This window comes from Podarcis erhardii (genome assembly GCF_964252035.2).
Source record: "Podarcis erhardii genome assembly, chromosome: 8".
Taxonomy (NCBI): domain Eukaryota; kingdom Metazoa; phylum Chordata; class Lepidosauria; order Squamata; family Lacertidae; genus Podarcis; species Podarcis erhardii.
In genome coordinates, this window is record NC_138499.1 from 50,526,312 (window position 1) to 50,550,568 (window position 24,257).

General features: G+C 37.8%; 1 protein-coding gene and 1 long non-coding RNA gene across 9 annotated transcripts in view; one reads left to right on the forward strand and one right to left on the reverse strand.

Moving 5' to 3' along the window:
* Positions 1-24,257, reverse strand: part of PIEZO2 (piezo type mechanosensitive ion channel component 2) — a 195,823-nt gene that overhangs the window by 14,426 nt on the left and 157,140 nt on the right. For 2 of the 7 annotated variants that reach the window (XM_081873517.1, XM_081873518.1), the window contains 17 exons: positions 22,931-23,174; positions 22,138-22,234; positions 20,631-20,793; positions 19,676-19,765; positions 17,998-18,119; positions 16,679-16,750; positions 13,635-13,738; positions 11,701-11,799; positions 9,403-9,514; positions 7,350-7,436; positions 6,722-6,888; positions 5,568-5,722; positions 3,773-3,943; positions 2,737-3,156; positions 1,252-1,510; positions 945-1,127; positions 58-307 (listed from right to left, as the gene is read on the reverse strand). In XM_081873517.1, the coding sequence (XP_081729643.1) occupies positions 58-307; positions 945-1,127; positions 1,252-1,510; positions 2,737-3,156; positions 3,773-3,943; positions 5,568-5,722; positions 6,722-6,888; positions 7,350-7,436; positions 9,403-9,514; positions 11,701-11,799; positions 13,635-13,738; positions 16,679-16,750; positions 17,998-18,119; positions 19,676-19,765; positions 20,631-20,793; positions 22,138-22,234; positions 22,931-23,174 (2,795 nt within the window). The remainder of the gene's footprint in view (positions 1-57; positions 308-944; positions 1,128-1,251; positions 1,511-2,736; positions 3,157-3,772; positions 3,944-5,567; positions 5,723-6,721; positions 6,889-7,349; positions 7,437-9,402; positions 9,515-11,700; positions 11,800-13,634; positions 13,739-16,678; positions 16,751-17,997; positions 18,120-19,675; positions 19,766-20,630; positions 20,794-22,137; positions 22,235-22,930; positions 23,175-24,257) is intronic. The other 5 variants (XM_081873520.1, XM_081873519.1, XM_081873521.1 and 2 more) reach the window with 3 other exon arrangements.
* On the forward strand, positions 7,640-13,584 carry LOC309348406. 2 transcript variants are annotated; one of them, XR_014159385.1, is made up of 5 exons: positions 7,640-7,901; positions 9,264-9,549; positions 11,086-11,282; positions 12,846-12,941; positions 13,062-13,584. It is a non-coding gene; the product is annotated as an uncharacterized lncRNA (long non-coding RNA). The 2 variants fall into 2 exon arrangements; XR_014159386.1 differs by having other exon boundaries at positions 13,065-13,584.

Sequence of the window (24,257 nt, forward strand, 5' to 3'; positions counted from 1 at the left end):
TACAACGTGTAATGCCACATTCTGTTTTAGAGTCTTGATCATGGACCAAATGCATACCTCTTTTTGAACGGTGTGAGGAGAAGCTAGATCTGTGAGAAAGCTGTGAGCCACTACTTGAACTTTTCCTACGGATGGCAGTCTGCTGCTCTGGGAAATGAACATGTATGGATTCAACAGATGCTGCCAAATTGACTGATGTCAAAGAGCCAGCAGAACCTCTCCTGTCCGACTCAACTGACTCATCATCAGAGTCGCCTTTACTGCTGCAGTTGTCTCCTCCATCATCTTCATCCCACAATCCATGACACTAAAAAAATAAAGTTAAGCAATTATATTTAAAATTATATTATATTTTAAAATTGGCTATTGTTGGGATTCCTTCTCTTTATAAAATACACATGCTAATGGTATACATTCTTATCTTCAAGTCACTTAACCTCTTGTGCACCATATTTAAAGAATAAAGCTACTGAAATACTTAATTTTAACTTTGTGTGCTGGTTCATTACTTAACTTCTAAAATGAGGAGCTTTAGTTCAGGCATTCTTCAATACCACAGCCCTAATCAAGATTTGTGAAGCTAGTTATGGTTGAAAAGGCATGCAACAGAATTGTAAACAAGTTTTAGGGCCAAACTCTGGTTGACAAAGATCAGTTTTAAAGTCTTGGTTCTTTTGAGTTGGTGGAGCTATTTGCTCACAAAAGCTTATAAGCAATCCATGCTATAACTTTAAATCAGAAATTAAGACAGCTAACTAATCATATTCAGATCTGATGAAATGTTGCAGTGAAAACATTTCATTTAGCCTAAGAAGTGACTCCACGACTCTTAATATTTATAATTTGGAAACCGCAATTCAGATATGATGGGAAGTCAGCCACATCCTTCTATATAAAAATCTAAAGTTAAAAACAATGAAATACATTTTTAAATTCCAAAATACCTTTAAAATGGATCGATGAAAAAACAAAGCAAGTAGTTGAACGAGGTCATAGTGAACATAACCCTCTTTCTTCTCAACACCAATAATATTGGGAGGATGGTAAGGCTTGTCCTTGTTTAGTTCTAGTTGCTTATTCCAAGGAAAGAAGCCAAACTGGAAAAAATATTTTATAACAATTGTTACCTGTGCAAAAAAAAAAAAAAAAAAAAAGAAAACAGAGAAAGATGAAAAATAGCTTCATGTTAATCACTGAAAATTTGGTAACATTCCATAAAAATGAGAAATTATCATTAGAATATCAACATACCTCAGTGTACACTATAGCTGTCATCCAAAAACGTTTGCTAGGCCTCGGGACGGAAAGCATGGCCCAAAGGAATATAAGAATAGGAAGCACAAGGGTAATCATGGAGGCCGAGATCATGTGATTAAGAATAATTACAAAAAAACACACCATTTCTGAACGAGCCACAAGGGTATTATACAAAGCATAAATTAGCAGCAAAAAACGAGGCTGAGTAGAGTAGAATTTTTCTGATTCATCCAGTTCCTCATCTTGAAACATTCTGTGGGGACAAAGTTAGATCACATAACTTGATGTGCCAATATTTTAAATACTGCAGAATAATCTGTAAGTAACAACAAATAATATATTTCTACTTAACAAAGAACCATGCAAACAAGTTTCCAATACCCAGCTTTAGATGTTTTTCTTTACCAGCCACACGAGAGATGTGAGGAACCTCAGGCCTGGGAGGCTGAATGCAGCCCTCCAATGGAGCCCCTGTATTTGGCCCTCAGAGATTTCATAAGGCCAGACACCTCATGAGCCCTGCTTTGCAACTGAAGTGCAGGCTATCAAAAGTCAGGCATAGAGTTTCATTAACCACACATTTATTTCAAAAGAAGGTGTTATTTCTCATTGGGGTGGGAATGTCACCCAAATATTTTGAGAAATCAGGTTCAGAATTCAGGCCTTTTCCAAAGTTAGAATATTTGCATATAAAGAGTTTCAAATCAGTTTTTTTTCTTTAAAATGCAATCTGTTTCTTGGGTCAGGTAGGTAACCGTGTTGGTCTGACGCAGTTGAAATAAATAAAAAATTGTCCAGTAGCACGTTAGAGACCAACTAAGTTTGTTCTGGGTATAAGCTTTCGTGTGCATGCACACTTCTTCAGATATTATTTTGACTGTGTTTCTTGGGGTGCGTACTTGTCATAGAATGTCATAATTAGCCGCAATTTCCCATCAGGTATACACCATAAGCACATATGGTGAAACACATGTGTGGCCGTCACTGTGCCTTTCATTTAACAATTTTGCGATGTGCAAATGACCACCCCCCCAGTAAATAATTCTAACGAAGTTATTGATCAATGTTCATGGTATGCAAAATCATTGCACCCCGTTGCAAATCAGTCTAATTCTGTCTTACATTCGTGAAAAGTAAAGGAAATGTTATCAAAAGTTTCTTCATCTGAAAGCACATGACATAGTTCTATTTTTGAAGGTAAGCAGGTCTAGCCATGGCCAGTGCCCAAGTGAGAGACTACTGAATACCACATCCCTGCTACTGTAATCTCCTGAAAGGAAGGCCAGGGTACAAGTGCCATAAACTGAATTCATCACATGAAGCAGCACAAAACTAATGTAATCAGAATGATCTGGTGATCAGTGAATTTACTACAATTCACTTAAATAACTTGAGCATCATTACAATATAATTTTTTTGTAACATAATGAATTCATATTATTTTACATGCCTGTGAGGAAATTATTTTATGATTCTTACTTGTTTAGAAGTAGTTCACTTGCAGTAAGCTCATGTGTCAAAGGAGGAAGTATAGAATCTTCTGGTTTGTCAGACTGATTTTCATCTGGGCTCACCATCATATGGTTTTTGACAGAGGAACCATCTTGGGAACTATCTAAGGGGAAAAGCTCCAAGCTCACAGCTTTGCTGTAGGAAGGAGGGGGTTCAGCAATGCCATCCAAACCAGAATAGGATGGTATATCTGTATCAGAAGTATATGCAGCTCCTTCAGAATCTATGCAATAAACTTCCATGTCATGCTCCTGCCTTGATGCAGCATCTACCCCCTCTTCTTCTTCTTCTTCTTCTCCTCCTTCTTCGTGCTCCTCCCCTTCAACTTCTTCAATAGTTTCTGCTGTCCCCTGACGAGAATACAGCATGGTGATTTGGGTAGCCTCACTGTCAAGAACAGGGGGAACAATATTATTTTGTCAATTTCTTATTTCACAAATGAAACACTGATGTGTTCAAGGTATGCTCTGTGCTAAATTTCAATGTTAAGCCAGTGAAGACAAACTCAACCACAGTTAAAAGACTGGGAACAGGCCATGGCGTTATGTGTCATATCCTCCCCATCTTTTCTCCTCTTAAGAATTAATTGCCTCTTTCTGCCTTACCTATGGTTTTGGATTTTTGTGTGTGTGGTATTTTTTGGCCAGCAATGATATTAGCTGCTGTGGCTAAAGCTAACCAGGATTCTATCTGAACCAGGAGCTGAAGGCAGTATTCTAAGCTCTCAGCTAAAATGAACGGATCAATAAATAGGTATCTAATTTAGAAACTTGAGACCAAAAGTATAAGGATCAAATGGGGGCTATTAAAAAGACAGAAAGCCCCCCCCCATTAGAAATATTGGTATGAGCCTAAACAAGACAAATATGCTTCTATTAAGTACTCATGCACACCTACATATACAAAACACACACAAAACACACCTGCGCTGGCAAAATCCACAGTGCCAAAATTTACAATGGTCAGGGTAAATGAATGAACAAAGCATGCATGGGTTAAGCACCTTGACACCATACTGCCACTGTCAGCAGATGAGGAGGACATATCCATGCTGTACATTTTACGAAGCCTAGGACGCGCACGCTCACTTGTTTTAGGAATAGGGTCTGGTCCATCTAAATCATCAAGGGTTGACTGCCTTGACAACAACAGTGTGGTTGCTTCAGTGCAGCAGCTAGCAGTGCAAACAGTTACAAAAACAGTGTTATATACCAACAGCATCTTGAAGTGGTCCAATAGTAACCATGCAGGCTAGCCATGCAGTATACAGAGACACATAGACAAGGTTTTGAGTGGAGATTCTGAGATACCAGTATGCACTGGTTTTTATTCAAAACAAAGTTTTTGATAGTCACACAGAATCAATAGTAGTTAAATGGGAAACCATGGTGTGAAGGCATAGGGCTTTCAGCCATTTTGTCACACAGTTACAGCTTACAGCCTGCAAAATCACATAGAGTGGCTCAGGTTGCAATCCTAAATTCATTTGCTAGGGAGTATCTCAGAGGAACAACTGAGTTTGAAACAGATTTATACCCAGAATTTTAGGGTCACAACCCTACGAAACTTTGCTGGAATTTCTTGCGTCTAACTGGCTTGTGTACTATTATTTTTAAAGAAGCTCGGCTAATTATATGAAAATTGGAATAAATATGTATATTATATGTATAATATGTATAATAGCCCAATGTAGTTCAGCATTTCTGCAACGTAATTGTATAAATATTTTTATGCAGTTATATGCATTGTTGTATATAACTGGAAATGTAATGGCCACTTCAGGAAACCTGGAGTATATATGCATATTTTATGTTCCAGCACATATGAGGATTGTTCTTATCTTTAGCAGAACATGCTTCTTGTCAAGATTCAACGTGTGAGATGGGAATTAGAAAAAATCCATACGCATAAGCCAATCACTAACTCAAGAGAAATGTGCTTGTGAGTAAACCTGCTTAGGACTGCACTGTCAGACTCTCAAATGCTTCTTGGACACAATGGGTATTGGGTGTTGTAACTTTAGGAAAGGTCTGCCTTTTGTCTGACAGACTAGACAGTTTCCGTTTGGTAAAGATGGCTGTTTTGGCACTCTTTTGTTATTATAACTAGGAGGCAAACTTCTTCCCACAAGATCTACAAGATCTGTTATTTATTAATCAATCAATCCGCTTTCAGAGAAATCCAGACTGTATAGGTTAGTACACAAATGTTAATTTTATTCATTAAACAAAATGCAAGCCTTTTTACTTTTACTTAAAAAGTTTTCTTATTTTCAAAATATGTAAACCAATGTGCAGCTTCTTACTATATGTATGATATCTGGAAAACCCCTGGAGTGGCAGTCAACTATGTTTTACTCAGAGCAGACCCAGTGAAATTAATAAACATGACAAAGTTAGGTCCCTTAATTTCAATGGGTCTACTCTTAAAAAAATGTGGATGATGTGCAACAGTTTTTCTGCTTTCATAAATCTTAAACATGAGGAAAACAAATAGCTCAAACAGAGGTGCTGCTTATACTACCCTTGTCACATATTATCACCCATAGAAGATACGTTACTTGTGGCCTCCCACTAGGTCAGACTTCTTTTAGAAAAACAGGACTTCTTCTTTCTCTCCTCTCTACCCACCATGCCATCTCTGTGCTCTTCCAAAATCTGGTCGGACTGTCTGGCGCAGACTTGGGAATGGGGTGGGAGGCACAGAAGAATAGGAAATCCATTGGCCCTCCATCTGAATAATGTTGGATATCATCCTATATGCATTGGTTGAATTACTGCTTATTTTAAACAAAATACCTGGATTCGCTGTCACGAGATACTGCCGATTCTAGACTTTCTGTCCTCTCAGCCTGTCCAGGTTCATAAATTTCATCCAATCCTGATTCCCTAGAAAGTTTCATTATATGGTTCTGATAATACATATGGATGCTCTCTCGAGTTGGAACATTCCCCTAAAAAGGAAGGGATAGAATTTAGAAGTCTAAGTAGGGTCTGCCAACAATCTTTGAGATCTGGTGATTATCTGGTGCAAACTAGTGAGAATTGTGAGGCATATCAAAAATTGAGGAGTCTCAGAACTATACCATAGAAGTGTTTCATTCTTTCTCCCTTGCCAGGCTATTCATTAGGTTTCTTCCATCCTCAATTATAGCAATAAGCTAAAATTAGTAGATCTTTGTTAATATTCATCATGCGTCCAGAACATTTAAAAATAAGGAAAAACCACGGTTGCTAAATTCTAAACCTGCTCCTACAAATATTGTCAAGGACTAGCTGGATGCATAGGAATGGTGGGAGGCACCAGCTGGGGAACCCCCCAGGGAAAGGAGACTGAGCCAGGTGGTGGGATGATGATGATGCGGTCAGAGGGAGAAGAGGGAGCAGACTGGGGGGAGGAGGTGTCAGAAGCTGAAGAGGCAACAGAGTTTAGGTGAGCAGGACGAGGCTATGGCAGGGAGCAGTCCTGATTTAGAGGCTGGAGAGGAGCGGGGCCAGGAGACAGATGAGGCAGGCTGCTGAAGAATCCAGGGAGCCTCCCTCTCCTGCTGCTACCAGCTCCCCTCTCCCTCCCCCACTCTCCCAGAACACACAGAGAAATGTTATGAGCAGAGTAGAGATGGGTTGTGTGCAGATGCAGTATCTGATTGCTTGAAAAAACACACCTTGGAGAACACTTAGGCAGCTGTGGGGAGGTGGGAACCTTCAGTCCTCACAACTGCCTCATTGGGGCAAGACCTACTGGGAAGAGTGGCTGGGATTGCTAGTCCTGTGCTGTTTTGGTTTCTTGAATAAAGAGTTAACTTCACTGACACCAGTGGTTTTTTAATTGCTGATCTACACCTGACTCCGACTCCTGACAAGTATCTAGAAACAATGGTTTGGCCAAGGTGGGCCTGAATTCCAAGCCTTCCTAATGGCATCAACTACATGATATGAGCATGTCCTATTACCTTTTTGATTTCTCTAGTAAGCATGCACCTCTCGATTCTTAGCACAGTGGAAATATCAATGTGCTCTCTTGAAATCGAATTGAGCCAAGCTGTAAAACTGTCAATTGTTGCCAGAAACAGAACCCAGGTAAACTTCAAAATATTATATATTCTTTTGATAATGTTATCTGGGAGCAGGAAACAAGAAAAAAAAGAGAGATTTAGTACATAAGCAACCACCACAGTAACAAATATTTTTGAATGAAGAAAATCTAGCCCCTAAGGAATCATTGTTACTCTCTGACTGCTACCTCTATTCAGTTACCTGAAAGTAAGCTCCGTTGACCTTCCTATAACTTTCTTTTGAGTAGACTTATACAAGATAGCACTTTTTTGGCATTTCTAGTTTAAGGAGCCAAATTATTAGCCAGTCATTTGAACCAGAATTATTCTGTTTCATCACCAGTCAGTGTAATTGTTTGCTGACCTCTGAATCTTTCCGGCTTTAATAGTATCACTTGTGCTAGGAGAGTGGTGAATGTTGATATATAATTGTAAAGAAATTATACAGCACACCAGACATAGGATTTGTTGGCTTGCCTTGATTTAACACACTGTTGTACTGTCTAATCAGAAAATAAAAGAATACCTTTCTTGCATCTTTGCTTACCGGGTCCGTCTGAGGACTTCTTTTTGACAGGTTCCTCTCTTTCTTCACACTCCACATCTATACCAACTGACAAATCAATATTAAAGAAATGAGCAAAAGTTTTTCACAGATCTGAATTATTCAACCAAAAATGATGGAAATATATAGTGAGCTGCATTTTCCTGTCACCCTCCACTGTATCTTTCCCTGCAACAGTAATTGTGTTTGAAGGGGAAAAAATATTCTGTGATTTCTTTGTAATTGTCAAGGCCTGAAGCCTTGTCCTGTTACTATGCTACAAGCACATTTAGCAGTAGCTGTTTGGTGACTGTGAAGGAGAGAGATTGTAACTTCCAGAATTTATTAGGTGGGACCTGGGTCAGGTTAATTCATCGTGATTTGTGTGGGACAGCAGACTCTGTGTGGAGATTCTTGTCATTGGGGAATTAACTGTCAGGAAGAGAGTTGAAAATGGTCGGTTGTGAAGTTGAAGAGATAATGGGTGAAGGAAGTATGAGGAAAAGACTGGGGGAAAATGAGTGGAAAGCTGAGGTCTGAATATTAATACTTTGTTATTTGTGTGATAACCAAACTCATATAACCAATATGCTTAAGATTAATTAATTCATGAAGGGGTTGATGCCATAGAGTAAGCTTCCCTGCTAGGCTTAGCTATGTCACTCCCCCTTACTTTGGAAGAAAGTTAATCTAGCCCATTATTGTACCTCAGATTACCTAAGAAGCTCAGCATGTAAAAAGGCTAAACTGGCTGAGCTAGTTGCTGCAGCTGAGCCACATGTTTCTAACATGCCTTTCTTGTGTTCCTATATCAATAATTTAGGAACTTTCACCCCTGTAACTAAGTCAAGTTTCACTGCCTGTGTTTTCTGATTGTTGTATGGAAAAAGCATATGAATGTGACCTTTGGAGAGTTTGTAAGTAAACAATTTTTTGCTTACCAAATGTGTGGTCTTTTTCTATGCTAAGGGAAAATGGGAAGTTTGGAAGGCACCTAGAAGGGCATATTTTAAAGGTTTAACAGCCTATATTTCCATGCTTTACCTTGCTGAATATTTTGTGATTTTAAATCTCTGCTGGGGCTCTCTCACAAAAGAGTACTTGCTCCAAATCTGGATATTGACATCCAGGGAATTCTCATTTTATAGCCTTTATATGTCTGTGCTAACCAGCCTTATTCATACTTGCCTGGTGATTGAGTTAGTAGGAGAGGCTGCCCTGTGTAAAGGTCTTACCAGAAGAAAGTTACACAAGCAAGTTTTTAAAGTTGACTAAACTGTCCAAGCAGCCAGAAGTGCAACCAGAGCAGTTTCGGAGTTCAGAGGGCAGATTGCCCATAGTAGCTGTTGTGGGAGTATTTGACCGGGGCTACCTAAGAGGCTGGTGTTAGCAACAGTCTCTGTGGTCTTTAGAAATGGTCATCAAGCACCTTTAAGACCCCATTGGTGCAGGGGCAGAAGCCCTTTTCTGGAAATGGGAACCCTCATGCAGAGCTCGCACTGAAGGGTTATGTGAGGTGCATCTCATCCCTAACATCTCCACTTTGATGTCCTGGTTTGTAGCAGTAACTTGAACAAGATTTTTCGTTTGGACTTCAGGTGAAACTATGGTTCAACAAATTAGGAGGTACTGAGTTAAGGGAAGAGAGAGTACGCAAGCTTGTTCCTGGTCCAAGAAAGCATGGTTTGATGAACTGAAATGATTGCGTCTGAACTGGACCAATGTTTTGCCTATTATATCTGCCTATAGTAGTAAGCCAGCAAGGAGGAACTAGGTAAAAATAAATCTCTATCTCCTTTCTCCTGCCACATGTGAAAGGGTAATTGTTGTGTTAATATGGCTACTCAGATAGAGGTCTTTTCCATTACCCACTATCTGGTTCTTTTGTGACTGCAGATGTTATGGAATTAACCTGGGACCTTCCCCATGCAAGGCATGTAGCTGAATCACTGAGCTGTGGTCCCTTCACCCAATAAACAGAGGAAAGATTTGTGTTTACAAGAAATAACTGACAAAATTACAGATGCATACATACCTTCCCCAGATCCTTTCCGCCTTTGTCTCCTTTCTTTCCCAAACTTTTTTTTCTCTTTGCGCCTCTGTCGGAGGGCAGTTTTAGGATCAGTAATCCAGGCCTGATAAACGAACTGGAGGGAAAAACCAATTTATTCCAAGCTCCTCAGTAAGTAAATAGGAATGCAATATATATTTGATGAAAAAATGTAGGTTTGTGAGTTTAAGCAAACATTCTTAATTGCTATCCAAACATTTCAATGAAAGTTTGAGAATTTTTGTGCTATTTTTGTTTGCTAAACAAACTAAAACATTTGAACAGAACGATGGATTCATGTGAGTTTCATATGAATCCATAAAAGCTATGTTCTGAACTCTGGAAATGCAAATATAATTTACATATGAACCATTTCCTGCAACTAGCCTCAAATAATAATCAGTATTCCAATATAATAAGAACATTAGACTTTATCCATTGTTTGTAAAATGTTTCACTCTCTCTTAGCAAATTGGTTGATGGCATCTTTTAAAGTAGGAACACATGAGAATTCATAATGCTATACCGTCAAATATTGTGGATTTTCCCCCAACACCCAAAGATATGGCTGAAAAGAACAAAAAATGTACTGTATGATAGCAGTTTGAGACAAAAGATGTTGTGATTTTGTCTGTATGATTTTCATCACAAAATGAAAACCATGTTTTGCTGGCACTGCATCATTGATGCATTTCATTAATTAAAGAATAGCTACAGCCAAGGAACAAGCAAACATACACATGCAAAGGGCAGGGGAGAGAGAAACAGATTCAAAGCATTACCACTACCAACACAAGCATGCACAAACTGTCTCAGGGAAGCTGGAATGGGCCATTATTGGAAATGCTTTTATTTCATTCGTTTCTCACGGTTCTGATGTACAGAAATCACCTTGGTACTTTATTAAGATATTATCTGTAAAACATTAAGCCACCTGCTTTTTAGCAGTGAATATGGGAGGTTACTAACAGATGGTGGGGAGAGTGCCTGTCTCCTTTCTGTTTGAGGCACTAACTTGGTTTATGGTAATAAGTAATGCATAATACAGCTGTTATTGCTGTACTAAAATATATTAATGCCCGGATCCAGAGATGTCTTTTGCAATCAGGATAACCTGCTCATGTAAGTCAGATTCAAGATGCAAGACGATTTCTTCCCCTATCTGCAGCCTTTGTGGCATCACCCACACCATTCCTGTGGGTTCCCTGATCTTCATAATTGACTTTTGGGGACTGGTAGGGGCTGTACTGAAGCAGATCAGGCAGGAAAACACCATTCAATGAACAGAATGGGCTGCTTTGCTGCTCATGATTCTTTGAATCCAAATCAATAGCTAAAGTTTGAGATTCACGGAGTTCATGTCAGGGCAGAATAAAAAGCTGATAATAAATAAATAAAATTCATAAATTTTGCCAAACATTACTCTAGTGGAAACAAATATGGAGAAATATAATTTTGAATATCAATATTCATTGCATCTGGTGCAGTTCAGTTGCTACAGAAATCCCAAGCATTTCTTCAATTGATTCTGAGATTTGTTACTGTAGATAGTTTTGAGGACTAGTTGCAACTAGTAATGAAAATGTTTAAAAGAAATGTTACTTTTATCTTTCAACAGTTAAATTTAAACATTAAGGTACAGTAACTTCTTCCTGCTCTGTATTTCAGCACTAAAGCCTACAAGCAAGCTCATTGGATTTGAACTGTTATAGTGAATCCAAAATGTTTTTAGTGCTTCTTGCACATAAGTGACATACTGTATACATTATGCACAGCATCACAAATACTACTAAAGGAAGTCCCAAGACAGGCTAATGGATTACTCATACCAGAATGATGATGCACATGGACAGGAAGTGTGAAGGGTAAGCATCCTCAGCTGTAATATTTTAAGGTTTTACCAGCTTTCTGAGAAAGATTACAATGCCGGAGGAAATCCTGCTCTCTCTTTTTTTTTTTTACAATTCAGCAATTTAAACAGGATCAGCATTTGACCCGCTACCTATAAATGCATGCAACCCATGGAATCCTCTCAACACAGCTTAGGCAGAAATGCCAAGATTATGCCAAGATGTGTCTGCATTTTCTCTCTGGGATCACCGTTAAAATGAGTTATATTTCCTTGTATGATTTAGTTTTTTAAATCTTATACATACCAAATGCTTGACTCTCATTAAGTCCTCACAAAGTTCATATAAAGAGGGAAAATGCAGAAAAGGGATACCCTATGCCATAATAGTATGGGATGAGATCACATTCTACATGGTATGGAACATCAAATACCTTTGCAGCTCTGATTAAATACTGAAGAATAGTTTTGGGCAGTTTAATAATAGACTTTGGCAAGGCTAAAATGGCAGAAGCAAATTTCGCAATAGCTCTCTATAAAGAAGGACAAAGCAAGACAAATTAGTGAAAACATAACTGTTATTGTTATAAGAAATATATTGCATGACACTATTAGAAACATTAATTTACCATGGGCTCATGAATGTGAACTGTTAATAATCAACTTAATAGTGGACTAGTGATAAAATATTAGTATAACAGTTATTAACTACACATGTTAAAATACTAATTAGTTATGTTTATTAGAAGACACATTCTAAGTGAAAGTTAATTTTTAGTACATGACACAGTAGTAATTACAGATTCCCATCCCTACCCCTACGGCTGTTCTTATGAAAACATAATATTTATGCCACCAAAAACATTTTTATAATAATTTTGCTGCTTGGATTATCAATTGATGTATTTCACCACAAACGTATATGCTACAAAACACTGATGCAAGGACTAAAATTAACGATTCCTGAACAGAAGACACCAGGAAAGATCAACATAAACAGAAAATCTTGACACAATTTTTAGATTCCAAATACAGAACTTATTTGCAACACATTTGCAACAACCAGGTTGACATCTATGCTAGAACAAAGAAGACATTGACCTTGTTCACAAATGACACTGGGCCAAACTAGGTCTCAGTGCAAACCTCTCTGTCTTTTTAGTTTGGTGTAGCATGACAGCTAAGTTAAAAGTTTTTTGGGGGGCTACAGACCCAAAGGAGAGAGCTTAAATACAATTCTGAGTTTGATGACACAGTAAGTCAAACATTTCTGTGCCGAGCTAAAAGGACGGGGAGGAGCATCGTGGGTGCAAGCTCCTCTCTGGGAGCCAGCATGTTCACATATGCCTGGTAAGCTACAGTTTGGCTTACCATGGCATATAAACCAGCCACTATCTAGTCTCTGAAGTTCATGTGGAAATCTATTTTTGCACCTAGATCTTATGAATATAAACAAATGAATATGATTCAACCTAAAACTTTGGTAAAACCCGTACTTTCTGTATATGACAGCACAGTATGGGAGCTACTTGAGGTGGTATGCTTTTGAAAAGAATGTTTCTGCTCATTTATGTACAAGCCTCATAAAGAATGAAGTTGCAATCTTGGATTGCGACACCATGCATGTAGATACCTCATTGTAAGGCAGAAGGATTCAGACAGCTCAATATACTATGTGAGTTTAGATGAAAAATCTGATATATAACTCATGTCTATTATTACTGACGGGTAGTTGCATCATTGTGAAAGAACTTAATAATTGTGACATTGTTTTTCTACGTGTACATGTTTATAGCAGCACTCTGAAGAAAGGAAACCCACAATAATATAACATTAAATCAGATTCACTTCTATTGTCTTAATCCAGAGGAACTAAAGGAACACCAAGATGCTTCACTCTGAATCAGGATATGCATGCATGAATCAAGTTGCCGGATGCAGCTAAATACTTACCTTTCTCTACCTACGATATAAATTTCTTTTGATTACCTCATGACCCCCATTTGACTATTACACTGAAAAAAAAATTACTTGTTGGGACAACATCACTATATATAAAACACAGTTTTTATTACAATAAATAGATTGTTGACTTCCAAAACAGACAAGCTTCTAAGCAATATCAAGCAATGCCTGTGGAAAGATGTTTTATTCACTTGTCTCCAATGCAACATCAGAAAAATAGAGTTCAGGATATGAAGCTTTATTTTTTTTAAAAAAAAACATGCTACAGGTGCAAGTGAATGAAAATCCATTTCCAGTATCATTCTTACATTGCAGAAATGTGACAACAGTATAAGCAAGCAAGTTCAAATTAGCATGTTATCATACCTTTGTAGGAATGCACAGCATACGCAAAACACAGTACCTGGAATGCAGATCTTTTTGGAGCTTCTTCCTCTTCTTCTTTTTCTTCATCTTCCTCTTCTTCACTGTCCGTCTCAAACAAATAATAATCTCCACTTCTGACCACTAAGCAAAATAAAATATTTGGGTTTTTTTTTTATTTCTTGCAGGAGGCCGGGAGATCCCTCATTAGCTCTATCCCGAGCCACCACAAAAATACATGGAAGCATTCTGTGATTGTGGGACTCAATGAAGGACAGGTAGAAGTGGAGAGAAAGAAAGAGATAAAGAGAATTTGTGGCAGGAAAATCATTTGGTGTTTGCAGGCACGAAAAAAGAAAAAGTGTACATTTTCACAGGGAAAATATAAAAAAAAAATTGTAAGAAGAAACTGGACAGATAGAATGCAAAAAGAGTTGGCAAGGTATTACTAAAAATGTGCAGTATTATTCTTAAAAAGAAAAAAAAGTTTCCATTTTGCCAGTTTGAGAAATCCTAATTCTATTGGGTATCCAGGGAGTAAGCTAAATTTAAAATTGTATCACTGGAGGAAAATCAAAATCAAAATATAATGCTGTTAGAAGTGTTCAGGCATCCCATAGCATTTGCTTTTCTTTTACTATATTCTTCAAGTTTAAACAGAGAAAATAGAAACAGCACGGATGAATGATCATAACTACACATTGATTTTTCCCTGTGGATTTAAAACAGTTCAGAGGCCTCCATATGTTCAAGATGTGATGTGAATGAACTGGGCCTTATATCCTTGAACAGAAGCACAGTTTTTAAAAACTTCAAATAAGCTAACAGGCCTAACTTGATCAAACAAGAGAAACAAAGGACATGAAAAGAAAAATAATAAGCAAGATAACATAAAAGCCAGCATTACATTTGCCAGAGAAGGCTATTAACATAATATCTGTAAATAAATTAAAAGCCCTTAGTATAGTTATAATAATAAACCTACCTAGCAATAGATAGAATTACATTCAGCAATACATTTTACCCTCATTATATAACATTCTTGTTCAATCATACCTGACCCTCTGTTTTATCTCAATTATATACTGAAGCCATTTTCGTATTAGCACTTTACCTTGAGGCAGGAGTAAAGTAAGAGTTATGAATTCTCCCCTATCTTACCTGCACTGGAGAAAGTTACAGGATGGAAGGTCATATTAGTTGCCACTATTTGAGATGATGACTTGCCCTAGTTCTGAACCTCAGGCACCAACCTTCCCATTAGGGGAAAAGGTGGAGTATAAATAATGATGATAAAAAATAAGCTTTAAAGCTAATAGTGACACTCTCCATTTGCTCTGGTATAAGCACTAATGGCAAAAAACCCCCATTAAAATACCTTCTTCTACTACTTCTTCTTATTATTAGTAGTAGTAAACTGCCCTTCATCCGTAGATCTCAGGACAGTTCACAACATACAAATTTATTATTTAATATAATCTCTCACAGAATAGTGTCTCCCAGGACAGAGTTACTTTATACTGGGGGAAAGCAATGCAGATCGATGCTTTTTCTTGGGTGTTTTCAAAACAACAGGCCCTGGCATTACCACTAGTGAACCCTATATAACATTTAATTGCTGAGATATGAAGGGCATGTGGCATGATTAAACTGCAATAATGCACCCTTGCAAGTATGAATTAGGATGGTGGTGAAGTAATGAACCAATTGAAAACAGTAGCCATTTTTTCAAGAGGATCAGACCTCTCCACCCACAGTCCACACTTCCTCCAGAAGAAAGTTAACAATTCTTCACATCAGTTTAATAGATTAATCAGAATGGTGGAAGCACAATGAGGAGGAAAGCACTATTATTTTCTTCTCACCACACTGATTTTTGCTGTTATTTTAGAAGACAACTGTGTGAGAAAGCATGTTTCTAGCCCCATGCCTTCCTTGGAAGAAGTGAAGCCCTGAGGTACAGAAGTAAAAGATAGTGATGCAGATAAAACACATTTTAGAAGTCAATGTGACGCTACAGGACACTTTGAATATTATATTACAACATTGAGCTATAAAAGGTACATGGCTCATTCAACTACACAAGCTACTGTCCTGAATCTGAACTATTGTTTTAGAAAGACAGAGCTAGTGAGTAGCAATCATTTTCAGGGCTTGGCTGTATGGTGCTGTTCATAACACGTGCGTGCATTATTGCAATAGGTACTGTGCATCTATTTCCTAAAACATATAATGAGAGTAAAATGAGTAGGCAATACTGAATTAGAATTGGAATAATTTAACAAAAGTTGCATGGCTACAGGTCTGTCTCACACAGTGGATTATTGCAGAAAACAGTGGAATTGTGCTATTCTCTGTTTTCTGCCTCAACTGATCCACTGCAAAAGATAACCTGGGAGCCTGCTAGTCTCCGAGTCATTCTCACCATGTTAATTTCAACAATTATTCTGTAGCATCAAAACTAATTAGAATTAACAGAGACCATATCCAGGTCCATTCTGAACAGCTATACCCTCAAAACACATTATTTGCAATGATTTCCTCTGAAAACAAAGTAATTTGTCTTCAGTAATAATTAATTTCCTTTCAGCAACTTTGAAAAAAGGATAGGTCTCTACATTTTCATCCTGCCCTTTGTAAACAGAAATATTTAACTGTATATCTATAGGCACAGTTTACTTGTGACTTGACAGAAATCAACATTCAAAATCTGCATAGCTGGATAGATACACATATGCATAGATACACAAATAGATACTACAGTTACACGGATGCATAGATATGCATGCATAGAAACTACATATATGGCTAGAAGGGCAAAATGTATTTTAAAGCTGGGTTGAAAGACAGAAAACCATATGTACGTTTTGGACATTTTAACTTTGCACTTCAACCAATTCCATTAAAATATATAGCATTTAGCAACACTTAAACTACTTATCTTGTGTGCCATTGCATTCATATAACTATCAGGTCACAATTATAAAACCATGCATAAAACAAACAGGTCTTGGGAATGCCTTCATTCTGGTCAAGGATATAAGGGTTAAATTCATGTATTTTAAAAATTATTGAAAAACCTACTAGAAGCATGATCAACCCAAGGCCGCCACCACTGCTTTTTTTTGCCCTTGGCTTTCTCTTTGTCTGCTTCTCCTAAAATGAAATATGTCCAAAAATTAATTTTAGAAAGTGAGAAACACATTACTACTTATATTTTCTCTTTCTAGTAGCTCCACACTTTGTAAGAATTGATCCAATTCTAATAGACTCAAGAAAAACACCACCACAAATCAGGCATTTATTTATTGTTGTTAATTAGCTGATCAATAGCACATGGTCATTTTTATATGCTGTTAAACTAGAATTTTACTTCAAATTAGAAGAAATTCAGGGAATACTAACTCCCCCCCCCCCCAGAGGCTTTTCACATTTCACATTCAGAAACATGGCTGCCTTTTTTGTTTTTAAAATAAGAGACACAGTACTTTGTTGTGCAGTAAACCCCCCGCTAAAAAAAGTACTGATACAAGATATTTGAATAGATTTCACAGATTTAAGACTTTTGGCAGGGTGTGTGTGTGTGTGTGTGTGTGTGTGTGTGTGTGTGTATCCCATAAAGGCTTTGAGGAGACACTGTGCAGTATCACTGTGTAAACTCTGGGCAAAGAGAAAAACACACACACTGACAATGGATTGTATCTAAGTAAGTTCTATTCAGAGTAGAGCCGTTTATAAATTAATAGACCTAAATTAGTCAGGCCCATTGATGTCATTGGTTGGACAATGAGTACAACTAAATTGGATGTAACCCAATTTATGGGAGGGAAATTGTGTCATCAGTGGGAGTGGGGAGTAAATTTAGTTTTTTTAAAAAGCAATCAGTATTTGATAGCTACTTAATATGAAATATGAATTCAAATATAAATCTGCAATGAATTTAATTTTATTACATATAAACTGAAATATAAGAGTGATTGAAAACAGTAACAACCATTTTTTTCTGAATTCCAAAAATATAATTCATTCATTTTGAATTTGTTTGTCTACTGTACTTTAGTACTCTAATCCAAAATCCTGGATTGTCTCACATTTATTTCAGTGAAAGGGACAATCATGTGACTACAGATCTCAGGTTGTTCTTCCACTAAAGTAAATGGGAAGGGTTAGTGAGCTGCATTTGTGCCCTAAGACATCAATCCTATGCATAGATATTTTTGGAATAAGTCCCATTGAACACAGTGAGATTTACTTCTGTGTAAATATGCATAAGATCAGGCTGTGATCAGGCCCTTTCTTTGAATGGCTGGATTGCATATAATAGTTCCCTACACACATTCTTGCTGATATTGCCAAGGTCCAAGCAATTAATACCAACACTGGATATATTGAAGGAATAGTACCATCATCATCTTCTTCAGGAGCCTTTTCAATTGCTTGCCCATCTGAGGTTTCTTGGTTCATGCTCAACACCCTTTCTTTACCCTTTTTATATTTTTGTTGCCTGGCCTTGATACGATCCATTCTGAAAAAGCAAATTTTACATTGTCAGAGTCACAGAACAATCTTTGTGCATATGCAGTGCAAATGTTTCAAAACCATCACAATGTATTCTTACTGCATTATTCCCCACCCCAATCCTTGTCACAAAGGCTAGTTATATAGAGAGGCCATGTATCATTGTATACAATGGGGTTGTGTATGCCGGGACTGTTCTTTAAACCATGCCACCTCCTAGTTCTTTATACTGATAATCTGCATATCAACACTAAATTTTATTATCAAAAGAAGAGTGGGGTTGGTCTCCCTAAACAATAAGCAGAACAAAAATACCTTATGCCCATACGTTCTCTAGAGACTGTATATTCATTGCAACAATACGCAATTAATTTTTCATTAACTCGTTTGTTCTTGTTATTTATCTTAAACAATCCCCCTACACACTGTTTTCCTCTTCTGATCCATTTCTTTTTCCTCCTGTGCCACCCACATTTCCAGAGCAAGAGCAAAACCAAAACTAATCTTCCAAAACTCTTATCTTGTATAATTTTCTCAGCTTGTGTAATTTACTCTGGACAGCAAAATGGATTTTTAATTGCAGCAAACACACAAATTTGCATCACATACGCAAAAGGCATAGTGCCTCTTATTTATGCTCCTGAGAGATGGGTGATCTAGTTGCCCAGGCCCTTTGTCTTGTCATGGGGAGCAAAGTGGAATCAATCCTGGAGAAGAGACCAATTCCATGGATCATGCAAGGCCTTCCCCTTGGAAGGGGTGAAGTGTTGTGCATTAGTTGGGGTAAGTAAGCTAATGAGCACATAAAGACATCTTTAAGGGCTAAACTATAGCCATATTCAGGCTTTGGATACCAGTAAATGCTGAATCCATGAAGGGGTTAGCAAGATGAAGTGGGTTAGTTATGCCCCCTAGACATGGGTATGTGCACTGACCACACCCAACACAACTTGTGCACCTATATGCGATGTAAAATCCAGTAGTTTCTTTCCTGAAGTCAATAGCAGTTTTAAGGGAAGGGGAAATCTTATCAGGACCAGGACATAAAGACCTACTGTGATCTGAATTGGGCTTCCCCCATTACTCCTACTTTTAAGAAAAAGTAAAGAGATGAAGTATGTTCTAACCATGCATTTACACAACATAATTTGGCCCTAAAATGTTAAAGATACTGTCCCAAGTCAGATGCAACGTTCCCAGTTTCCAAATCATAGTTTAGCAAGCCAGGAATGAGCACTGAGCTTAGCAACTTCCTTCCTTGCATTCTTCCTTTGTCTACCACCTAAATGTGCTTAGTTTCTTGAAATGGGGAGCTGTGAGTTAGTTTACTAACTAGCAGTTTAAACCACATTCTAAGGCCATAAATGCCTACGGTGTAAATCTAAAGTACATTTTATAAGGTTAGTGAAGTGGTACTATACTCTAACCAACTAATCTAGTAGCAAATTCACTAGAGTTAATAGTTAATCCCTCATAAAAGCGAAATGGCATTGCAGGGGGTTGAACTAGATGACCCCTGGGTCCTTTCCAACTCTAAGATTCTAAGAAGAAAGAAAGGCATACTGTCTTTTCAGCTGATCCATTGATTTTTTCTCTTCCTCAATTCTTGCCTTTACAGCTTTCACAATTGTGGCCTGGAAAAGTTCAGCACCTCTGTAAAAAAGAAAACAATTCACCAGTTCCCCAAATGTGGGTCAAAGCAATGCAACACAAAACAAAACATGTATATAGCATCTGTGTTCACATGTCATAGTTCAGCACGTCGTGCATGAGCTGTAGGGAGCCTCACAGCCCTCCCTTCCCCTATCCTCTTTCTTGCACGCAGCTGAGAGGAAGCATTCAGAAGTTTTTTTTTGCTTTTGGCTAACTTCAGTTTATCATGTGTCTGAAGTAGCAATCAGAGGTTAACTAACTACAGTATAGTTAACTTTTTTTAAAAAAGCCAACTTCTTATAGCCAAATGAACTGTAATTAATTATGAAAACCCCATGGTTTCTGAAAGTGTTTTTTTTAAAAAAACAAAACAAAACAAACCTAATCATAGTTATTGTTAACCACAATTCTGGATCCAGACAAGTTGACTTAAAATAGAAGCAAAAGCTTCTGAACTCCTTCTCTTGGCTACAAGGGAGAAGAGCAAGGGGTGGTGGGGAGCACTCAAGTACAGCCATACCTTGGAAATCAAACAGAATCCGTTCCAGCAGTCCATTAGACTTCCAAGACGTTCGAAAACCAAATTGCGGCTTCTGGTTGGCTGCAGGGAGATCCTGCAGCCAACCAGAAGTCATGGAAGCCCTCTCGGATGTTTGGGTTCCAAAAGAATGTTCGCAAACCGGAACAATCACTTCTGGGTTTCTGGCATTTGGGAGCCAAAAAGTCCGAGTTCCATTTATGCATGCACAATTATTTTCACTGCTTTCTAGTAAGATGCAGGCCAGACAGCTTGCCCCAGAATGTAGCTAGAGTTGCTATAGTATATGGATCTATATAAAGATTTAAACAAAATGCTTCAGTTTACCTTGATGCCAGAATCTGTGAAGCTTTAATATCAGCAACCACATGAAGGAAGTAGTAACTCATGAAGACTCTTCTTTGCAGCAAGAGAAAGGCAAAACAAATGCTATCCCAAATGATTCCTGCCTCCCCACTGGGTAGTTTGCAGTCTGGATTTTTATCTAAAGCTGATGAGAGTAAACAAAATTCCTGAATAGTAAGCAGTATTGTATTTATATTCTGCAATATTTGTTCTTAAAAGGTTAAAGGGTGCAAAATGGTCAAAGAAAACTTGGGCTCGATTTCTTCCCTTCTCCAGGTTTCCCCAAGTGAGGTGTAGCAGATGGTTATTGGGTAAAAAGTCTTTGGGGCTATAGAGAGGCTAGCCTGGCACCCACTCAGTTTTCAGAACTAAGTAATCACTTTTTAAAAAATGTCCCATGCCTTTTAAACTCTTAGGGCTGCATCCAGTGATAGTCCTAATCAGAGTAGACCCATTGAAGTTAATGAATATGACTAACTTAGCTTCATTAATTTCAATGTGTCTACTACTCTGAGTAGAACTTAGTCGGATATACAACACTTAATCTTTTCATTCTAAAATTTGTGGAATTTATTTCTTGGAGTCACTGACTAGTAGTTATCATAGTGATGTTACCTGTGTAATATTTTATTGTTTTATTAATATTGTAAACCACCTAGAAAACTTTATCATTTGTGATGTGTTGTAAAATTTATATGCTACCCAATAAGTATACTTCACAGAGGTGTGTAGGAAGAAGGGAATTTTCTTCTTAATGTGTCCCTACATTTTAAACCCTTTAGGTTTCAAGGCATTTGTGGCTAAAACACTTATTTTTCTGCTTTATTCCTCACCAGTTCATGTACACACTGATATTTATGCGGCCAGCAGCCATCTATGGTGGCTGTAAGACTAGCAACTCTAGTTATACTGAATTGATCAGTATTTTGTGAAAGGAACAACAGCATGCAAAACTAAAAGTGTTATGCAGCAATCAAAACAAGATGCAGAAAAAAAGAATGAAATGTAGAATGCCACCTAAGATGCCACAGGAATAATGGGGAGTACAGACAGTTGGTAAAACAAGTAGGGAATCTAGAGATCTGACCCTAGCAAACATCACCACCACATATTGGCTTTGGTACAATCTTCTGCTTCATAAGTACAACTACCAAAAAATACAATGAACTATAACCATCTTATTGTAAGTGGAGAAGATCACTATTGTGATATATACTACCATATCTTTTAAGAAAAAAGGCATTTCCCATCAAATGTTTCTCAAATGTTTCTCATTATAGTTTTCAAAAAACTCCCAATTCTATCCATTTTAATTTAAGAAGTTGAATTATATCTATGCTTAATGTATTCAGATATTCATTTCTCAGCATCAAAGCAACAAAGGAAAAACAAAATAAATGGCAACTGCTTTTGAAATAATAGCTACTTAAAAGTAAGTTTCAGTAAGACTTTAAGATTATTGCAAAGGAATTTTGATGTCTATACTTACGAATTTTGTAACCCTTAACTGTACAGGCCAGGCTAAATGTCTGAATCACCCAACAACTGTTCTGAATTAATGACTCGATGTAGCCACATGCGCCTATCTGCAATACATAGATGGATATATTAAATCTCAGGATGACAAAACAAAAACAATGTTACAATTAAAGTGAAAGTCCATTAGTCTAGGCCACTGCTAGATTGCTCAATGTAAAGCTAAAGAAAGCCGGCTCCCTCAGCCTATAGAGCAAGATGAGCGCCGCAACCCCAGAGTCGTCCGTGACTGGACCTAATGGTCAGGGGTACCTTTACCTTTACCTATAACTGTTTTACTAGGGTTTTCCACTGCAACAGTTTACCACTTATTTTTTCTCTGATATAAAAGTAAAACTAAGATTTAAAAAAATAATAATCAAATCTCACTCCATGGTCCATTCTACAAGCTTTCCCTTCTCTCCTTTGCATGAAATAGTGCCCATCGAAGGCACATACAGTGCATAGCTGACCTCTACTATCTTGTATGGTAAATATCTGGGAGCAAGTGGGATCCTTGCAACAAAATGCTGCAGTGCATCAACAGCCCCTAATAAGAGCTCTTCTGTTCTGGCTGTGGCAAATAAGAACAGTGTTTATAGCGGTATTTAAAACAATATCTAAATACTGAATACATTTCTTTGATTTGATTTTTTTATTTACCGGTATATATTTCTCCTGCTGAAACCACAAAGGGCTAGAAAAACAGTGCCTCCAATCCAGAGGTAAATATTAATAGGGTTTGGACTTAATAATGAGACACTTACCGACAATATGTTTTTCATTGTAATCACAAAGACATTATATGCTATCAGCCAATCCCAATAGCGAAGAATGCTTCTGATAGGCTTGAGTAGCAAATCTCCTCCAAAGAGCAGGAAATAGAAACAAGCTACCAAGTAGCCCATACAAAATATACTGATCCGAGTGGTTCCTGTTATGAAGATGATGGTTAGGACAAACCAGAAGAGGTAACTGAATGTTATCACTTTACCCATATCTAGGTAAGATCTGCAACAAGAGAATACAGGAGTGGAAAATGTTAAGCATCTATTTGTTCCATTCATAGGGTTTGTGTGTGTCTGAGTGTGTGTGTGTGTGTGTGTGTGTGTGTGTGTGTGTGTGAAAGAGAGAGAGAGAGAACAAACAAGCTACTTGCTCTTGTCAACTGTTTGGGATGCCTTTCATTTTGCTGAAATGACTACCTGTGTGGGTAAAGAAATTTGGCATCATACTATGGTGGCAAATCTTGACTGGCTTGGATCCTAACTGCCCATTGCCCAAAGTCTGCTCACAGGATGCTCCTACTGGAGGAAAGTGTGGGGGCAGGGAGAGTAGATTTTTTTGCCACTGCAGCCCCTGTCCTCCCTAAAAATCAGGAACAGCATGGGAGGTGGTGCTAGGCTGCAGAAGGAAGGGAAATCATTGAAAATTGCCTGCCTGACTTTCAGCAGCTGAAGCCTCCCCTAGATCAGAGTCCTTTCTCCAAGCAAAAGGAGCCCTCCTATTTGTGGAAGGAAAACTAAGTATTTATTTCACAAGATCTATATACTGCTTGACTGCAATAAAATCTCAAAGCAGTTAAAAGTACTCAAGTCACTGTCTTCTTTACGGAAACACAGGAAGCTGCCTTATACTGAGTCAGATGAATTGCTTCACTTAACTCAGTATCGTCTACATTGACAGGCTGAAGCTCTCTAGAGTTGCAATTGGACGGTATTCCCAGCCCTACTTAGAGATGCTTGGGAACAGAATCTGAGACCTGCTGCATACAAGCAAATACTCTACTACTGAGCTACAGCCCTTTTAAAACTTTCCATGGATAACACAACTCTTTTCCTTTTATCATAACTCATTAAAGCTTATTAGTAAAAAATGGTAAATCTTTCCATGAGCATCATTATAATCAATGTGTTTCTGCACAGCTTTTATTTTGGAGCCAAGTGGCAAAAGAACAGACGTATACCTTATATGAGTTCCCAAATGGCACAGTATAATTTATCAATAAATTGATGATTCAGTGACACTAATGCAGGAACTCTGGCTCTTGTCATTTCCTCTGGTTTCTTCCTCTATGAGAATATCATGTGTACT